Consider the following 7,891-nt stretch of genomic DNA (forward strand, 5'->3'; position numbering starts at 1 on the left):
ACATCACCGGTCGGAATTTCCCAACAATTGGTATCAGAGCGTTCGGTTTAAAGTGGTGTTTGATTTTGCTCAAAAATGAAAGTTGTCAAAATTGTGTTTTGACCATACCACTGTGTAGAGGAGGAAGAGACGAAGCCACTGGTGAAAACCGCGTCGAAATCGGACGTCGGAAACCGTCGCACGCGCCGGCGGGGTGACTGTCCACGTCATCAGCCACGTCAGCAGTCCTGCACAATCATCGGACACGTCACCTTACATATCAGCACTCTGACCAGTCAAACTGCCACGTCATTAGGCACGTCAGCAGTTCTGCACAGTCATCAGGCACATCACCTGACACATCAGCACTTTGACCAGTCAAACTGCCACGTCAGATTTGGTTGACATATATGTCCTACGTGGATGACACGTCATTACAGCCACGTCAGTTCCCTGGATTTTGATCCTGTGTGGCAAAGTCTACGTACAACCGGTTCTGAGATTGAATCTGGGCCGTTTATCAGGCCAGAATTGTTTTGATCAAATCTTAGCCGTCTGAAGTGCGATTTGGATGATTTCAGACTTGTTTCCAGCTAATTTGATCGTTACGGATGCAATGGTATGGTCCGATCATTGAGATTGAGATCATAAAAGGCAGTGATGAATTATTAAAGAGAGATTGCCCGATTAGGAGGCATCTGATGGTCATCATGGTGGTCGATGGAGATGAAGAAGAAGAAATCACATATGTTTGCCCAATTACATGTGTTGAACTATTATGTGGGGAATTTTAATTGCCTTGAGGGAAGGCAAAATTGGGACACTCTAAACACCCAATCATGTGGACAATTTGAGGTGGAGAGTGAAATTTGATGAAGACCAATCTTGACGAATCTGAGCACTGGTAGTCTCGCCAGATGTTGAGAAATCAGGTATAAAACCAGGATACCCCAGATCACTTGTAAAAGGAAATTCGCGACAAAGCTAGCAAATGGTTGTATATACGAAAAAACAGTACGATGGATAGATATGGCCTAAGAAGTTCTGTCTAGGAGATTGGGTTTTAAGCGGGACCGGTGTGACCCCTCCAATCTTTCCTGGGAACTTGTTTAGTGGAAGGATTATCCATACGGTACTATTTTCGTATATGTGACAGTTTGTTATGAAACTGTTGAAGACTAGCAGGATGATGGCATAAAGGAACAGTTGGGTTCCGTATGATCAAGGATCTGATGGAGTGGTGATTTCTTCAAGGAAGTTAGATTCGATGACTGTAATTTCTCGAGGGGAGAATTGATGAAGACCCTGATAATGGAAGAGAAATACAGCAAAGGGATAAAGATTGGCACCCTATTTTGACTTGGATAGATGTTGTGACAGGATGAGCTGCTGTCAAACATAAGCAAGGAATAGGGAGAAATCTGGAGAACAGAAAATGCACGAGGACACACGGAGATTGTGCAGGAGTACCCGAAGGATCCAACGAGGTACTGTAATGAGACAGTAGGTGCAAGAAGAATAAGTGTTCCTAGATGAAGCTTAGAGCAGAGACTGTGTGAAGGTTGTACAACAGGAAGTCTCTTGTGCTCTTGATAAAAACAACAAGCGAGGACCTTTCCAATGCATGCAAGGATGGAAAGATGAGCTGTTGTAAATGCACCTAATTGAGGGGGTGCAAACGTCTGTGATAAAAGGCGACTGCCTATGATGAAAGGCGAAGACACCAAAGAGAGTTGGTGTAGGTGGAGTTGTCAAGTGTAATGATGAAAGACATAGAAGCTCCAAACATAGAAATCGAGGTGGAGGATTGCGAGGAGTATACCGCAACTTTCTCTTTCTATGTGATCAGTGGCAATGAGCTCTCCCAAGTCCACATGGTGATAGAGAATCTTAGTCACTGGAGACATCCCCGATGAAGGAGGATATGACTGTTTTATGACGAACAAAGACACCTCAGATAGAAGGTGTGTGGGCCATGAAAGGAACCCAAGTATAAACCGCTGCATGACGATGAGTGGAGACACCTCAGGAGAAGGTGTGAGGACCATGATATGAGTCCAATTTCAGACCGTCTCATGAAGATAGGGAGAGACACCTCAGGAGAAGGTGTGAAGACCGTTATATAAGTCCAAGTTTAGACCGTCTTATGACGACAGGCGAAGACACTTTAGGAGAAGGTGTGAGGACCGTGATATGAGTCTAAGTTCAAACCGTCTCATGAAGACAGGGAGAGACACCTCAGGAGAAGGTGTGAGGACCGCTATATAAGTCCAAGTTTAGACCGTCTCATGACGATAGGCGAAGACACCTTAGGAGAAGGTGTGAGGACCGTGATATGAGTCCAAGTTCAAATCGTCTCATAATGACAGGAGGAGACACCTCAAAAGAAGGTGTGAGGGCCATGATAGGAGCCCAATTTCAAAATGTCCTAGAGCCAATGTGATGGCTGGATATAAGTGGACAAGTGTATAGCCAATGAAGTGGCTATGATGAGTATGGAGACAAATACAAGATTGACTTTCATGGATATTGCCCTCATGCTAAAAATCAATGAGCTAGAAGACATTTGCCTTGGATAATAAGTGGATGACTTGTGGAGCATTAAGACGCGGCTGCTATGAAGGAGCAGAGGGCATGCGCAAGTTCCGATAACAAGTTGACTCTTGTCAAGGTGGTGAGCTCGGTGAAGGCATTGTAATACTCAGAGTATCAAGACATATATGGATCAACCTTTAATGGGCTGCCCCCATGGTTAAAGGTGAAAAACTACCTGGACTCTTGAGACTAAGAGTGGGAGACTCATGGAGAAGTAAAGCGTGGTTCCTAGGGTGGAACAGAGGGCAGACGCAACTCCCGGATGAGTAGACTCTTGGAAGAGTGGTGAGCTTGTGATCATATTGAGATACTCAGATAATAACTGTCGCACTTGAAATATCCGTTTGAGGGGGTGTTATAAGCCTTGATGTGAGGCTTGATGAATCATTCCGGATCGAGCATGGTTGATACGCTCGAAGGGGAATGTTGTTCCAGAGACAAGCGTTAACACTATTCAGATGTGATGTGGCAAACCATCTGGTTACAGTGATCCTTTTGTGTAAAGGTGTGCTTTGGTTACTTTGATGATTGAAAGGTTTGGCGAGTACGTATAAACTTGGCCAAAGATGCTCTCAGAATGGAAAGCTTGGAAGAGCTGCAAGATGCAAGCTTGTGTTGAAGAAGCAAGAGGACAGTTGCCCCACATGAATGGCAAAGGGGGTGATTGTTAGGTTGGTTGCCATTTCATGTAAGGCACCAACCATTGACCATTGACTATTAGTAGCCACCATTGTTGAATGAGCTAGAGTTGGTGGCCACCAATGTTGACAACAACCCAAGAAAAGCCTTCATGAATGCCTATAAATAGAGGCATATGTTAGAGAGCAAAATGAGAGAAAGAAAAGAGCCAAAGATGTGAGAAATGTAGGAGAGAGTGGGCTGCCATTGCAGCACTAAAAAGAAAGAAATAGAGTGAGGTTGAGAGTTATGAAAGAGGGGATGATTCCTCCTCCTCTATTGTTGTAAATCTTGTACTCTCCCTACATAATGCAATGGCTTCTCCCGTGGATGTAGGCGGTTTTGCCGAACCACGTAAATATCTCCCTACATAATGCAATGGCTTCTCCCGTGGATGTAGGTGGTTTTGCCGAACCACATTAAATATTGTGTCAGTGTGCTTGGCCTCCTATGAGCAAATATCAGTACATCACCGGTCGAAATTCCCAACACTTACTCCTTGGAATTACAATAATCACTCCAACAAGAAACACAAGATTCAAAATCTAGCAGCAAACAATATCAGCAAGAGCAACTAATAGATTCCACAATGATATCAGACCAAAAGTGCGTGGTAAATATACTTACCATTAAAATGGTTTTTATTTGTACTCCTAGAAAATCGAAAGCAATAACTGGTTTCAAAATGGTATAAGAGTAGAAATTAATTTTATCATTGAAAACCAAACATGGTAGAGCGAGTTTCACTTCAAACCAAAGATTTCGGGTGCTGCTTTATGGAGACACGGTGGTGAGGGCTCAAAAGCTGGGATAAGAGAATCTAGAGAGAAAGAGAGCGAGAGAGAGAGCAAGGAAGATGGCACCAAACAGCAAGCCAAAATTTTTATAATCATTCATAATGATGGAAGAAACTATCTTTGTTCTGCAACCATTTCTGTTTTTCATTTGTTAAAAGGAAACGGATAAAGTTTTTTGAAACAAACTCCTAGCAAGATTCAAATCACAACCAAATTTTGAGTGGCAATTTTCAGCCTTAGCACCTCATGTACCCTTTTTATCAGACATGACACCACAAACTCCTAGCAAATTAATTCCAAAGAGCCAAGAAAGGTAGTGTGGTAATAGGTTTATCTGTCTTTCATTATTTGATTGTTTTTTTTTTTTTCATTTAAACTTGAGTGCCAAACAGAATCTTAAAGATACAGCCCCTGCTCCCTTCAAGCACCCTTTCAGTGATCAAATGAGTTACGGGAGCAGGAAGAGGAAAGAAAAAAAGGGAAGCCTGTCAATACTTTCTCCTTCTAGTAAGGTGCAACCCCACTAATCTTATTTCCTATTCCAAATTATTTGCAAAACCCCTGACATCTTGTCTGAAATCCTCCTGCAATAACAAGAATTCTCAGTGGCTTGACCTATATGATTAGAAGCCTAGAATAACTATGGAACCTGATTTCATTAGTTTTGCACGAACTTCGGAACTTGAGCAAGAAAAGGCATTTGGCTAAGATTATTAAGTGAAGGCCAATGAAAAAAAATAAAAGATGGCCCCAGTCAACACTTTAAGGATTAAAAACTGGGGCCAGTAATAATTACCAGCTGAGAACTTAAAGATAATTCAAATAGAAGCTTATGCAACTTATGATCTTCAAAATTGAAATTTAAAAGCATTTTAGAATAGCAAGAGTTTGTCGAAAAGCAATTTTATTTACATACGAATGAAATTTTCATTTGAAATTCACATTAATCATGCTTCAACATGAACCATCAGCATTTTCTTTACAATCAGTGAAAATACTGAAACAAGATAGAAAAACGATTTATATTTAGGTATATTTATTTCCTCAAAAGTGGTTTTTAGAAAATTATTTTCTAAACTTTCTTGTATTTGTTTGTCATTAGAAAAGTTGGTCAATAAAATACATTTTCTGTTAAAAAAAACATTTTTTAGTTAAAGAAAAATTTAACATGGTTTCCAAGAAAGTGTTTTTCTTTTATTTTGAATAGAAAACACTTTTCGAAAGTTATAAAAAATTTAAAAATATCATATTATTTGATCCTTAAACTTTTGATTGCTATATATATTTTTTTTTGAATATTTATTTTTCAATTTCATCCATTAGAATTTAATTTTTATATTAACTTTGTTCTTCATTTTTATAATTATTATTTGCTTTTTCCTTATCATTTTTTAATTGAAATTTTTTATCTATCGAATTTAATCCTCATTTTTTTTTATTATTACTTATTTTATTTGGAATTCAATCCTCATTCTTTTTTATTATTACTTATTTTATTTGAAATAATTTATAAAATGTTAATTATTATTATTTTAATTTCTTCATCTTTCAATTTTTTTATTTTTTAAATTTGATCTCTATTATTTTGATTATTGTTTATTTTATTTGAAATAATTTATAAAATTATATTTTTTTCAATTTCATTCTCATTCAACTTTTTAATTTGTAAGATTTATTACTCATTATTTTAATAAACTTAAAAAAAAAAAATATTAATAAGTCATTTTCCAACTTATTTTCTATGAAATAACCAAACACTTGAAAATATTTTCCAACTTATTTTCCTTTACACTACCAAACATCAAAAAATAATTTATTTTTTCATAATTCACTTTCCAAAAAAATTACTTTCCGGTAAATAAATGAAGCCATAAAGTATCTTCTAAAACAACAATAGCAATTCAAATTTAAAAGCATTTTAGAATAGCAAGAGTTTGTCAAAAATCAACTTTTATTCACCTATGATGAAATTTTTATTCCAAGTTCACATTAATCATATGCTTCAACATGCATTTGCATATGAATTAGTGAAAATAGTGAAACAAGATTGAAAAACAATTTATTATCTAAAGTATATTCTGAAGCAACAGTAGCAAGTAAAATAGCATAAGACCCATAAATTCCTCGTAGTATCTGAAATTCCGAAAAGATACACATATATCACTATAAGCATCAAGACAACGTATCCCAGAAAACCTATGGATGGAACTGGGATGTCTGCAATACTCACCAAGAGAATCAATAGCCAATGTAGCTGGGATCTCCAACATATTCTGCAATTTGCTCGAGTTTGACATTAAGCAACTCATGGCTACCATAATCCTGCACAACCCCAACCTCTCTGTCCATGTCCCTTTGAACCAAATTCCCATAAGCTCCCCTATGCTTCCCATAAAGAACAAGAACTGGACCGCCCCGACGAGGCAATGCATTCTCGAGAAGGTCCTGATCTACACCTTGCACCAACTCCCTACTTTCATCCATACTTACATCACACTTGTAAGGCCCAACCACATCCACCACCTCTCCTTTCTTCAAATACAATTTACCCCCTTTCAAGTCCTTAGTAATTATCCTAACCCGAATATGACTCCTAAGCCACTGAACTCCTCTCTCTTTAACAATGCCACCATTCCCAATTATCAAACTTTCTCTACTCTCCACGCTCCTCTTATTAACAGGCCGGTGTTCCCTATCCCCATCACTCGATTTCTTCTCTTCTTTTATCTTTAAATCCTTCAATTCCTTCAAACACCTCTCCTCTTCTCCCGACCCCAATTCTGCAACATCAGAAACCCGAACTTCCACACTCTCCCCACTCTTTTCTACCCTCAAAATAATCGAATCCGAACCCAGCCTCTCTACAATCGTACCTTTCAAACCCAAATTTTCCTTTTTACCAAAAATCACTCTAACTTCTTTACCCACAGAAAACCCATCTTTATTCTTCTCTGATTCTTTCTCTTTAACACTACCATTACCATTGCTACTATTTTTATTACTATTTTTTGAATCAAGTGAAGCAGAAAAAAAGCCCAAACCTTCTTTATAAGTTCTTTTAGTGTACTGCTTGATTTTAACATCTTCTTTAGCATTCTTTCCGACTCCTCTCCCTTCATGCCAACCATAACCCTTAAGCAAAGCTTTGGCAAAATCCTCAACTGGCATTTCTTCAAACTCCTCAAACCCTCGATCCTCTGGCAACCTCTTCAAATCATATCTCAATTTCTCCAACATCACATCCTCAACTCTAGCTTCTTTGGTCAGAGAAGTGGCGGTGGGCTGACGGAGATTGAGACCGAAAGACATGGGATCGGGGGAGAAGGTTTGGAGTTCGAAACGTAGGTCGGTGGAGGGGTCAGGGTGGAGAAGGAGATCGGTGCTTTTCAATTTTTTGTGGGGTTGGTATTCGTTTTGTATAGGTTTGATAATTGGGGTTCGAGTGCTTTGTAGGGTTTCTGTGGGATCGAATTCGGTGACATATTGTTTGGTGTTGCTATCATCTGATTGGCCTTCGTCTTTGTCTGAGACTGGCTTTTTTGAATTCGAATTTGATGGAATTGAGAAGGAGAGCTTCATGTTGTTTTTTGTCTGTCCGAGGCCGTCTGTGTTTCGATATGCTGCTGTTGCTCATGATTAATAAAAACGAGGAGGAAGGAAGGATTTGATTGAAAATTCTTAAAACACTTTAACAACACCTGGGCTGGGTTCTTTAGCTAATACTAGGAAGTTGCCCGGGCGGCGCTGTCGTGGTCGTGGATAACTTCTCAGCAATGTTATTAAATTCAGTGAAGCTATATAAATCATTGTGATGACTCATAACCTGCTCGTTAGATCCGGTC

General features: G+C 38.9%; 1 protein-coding gene across 2 annotated transcripts in view; it reads right to left on the bottom strand.

The window, feature by feature from the left end:
- The window catches only part of LOC105121448 (protein MOS2-like), an 8,924-nt gene extending 1,033 nt beyond the window's left edge, over window positions 1-7,891 (bottom strand). For both annotated transcript variants that reach the window (XM_011020092.1, XM_011020093.1), the window contains exon 1: window positions 6,280-7,891. In XM_011020092.1, coding sequence (XP_011018394.1) covers window positions 6,288-7,628 — 1,341 coding nt within the window. In that variant the 5' untranslated portion in view covers window positions 7,629-7,891 and the 3' untranslated portion in view covers window positions 6,280-6,287. The remainder of the gene's footprint in view (window positions 1-6,279) is intronic.

The sequence above is a fragment of the Populus euphratica genome, unplaced genomic scaffold (assembly GCF_000495115.2).
Source record: "Populus euphratica unplaced genomic scaffold, PopEup_1.0 scaffold25.1, whole genome shotgun sequence".
Classification (NCBI taxonomy): Eukaryota; Viridiplantae; Streptophyta; class Magnoliopsida; order Malpighiales; family Salicaceae; genus Populus; species Populus euphratica.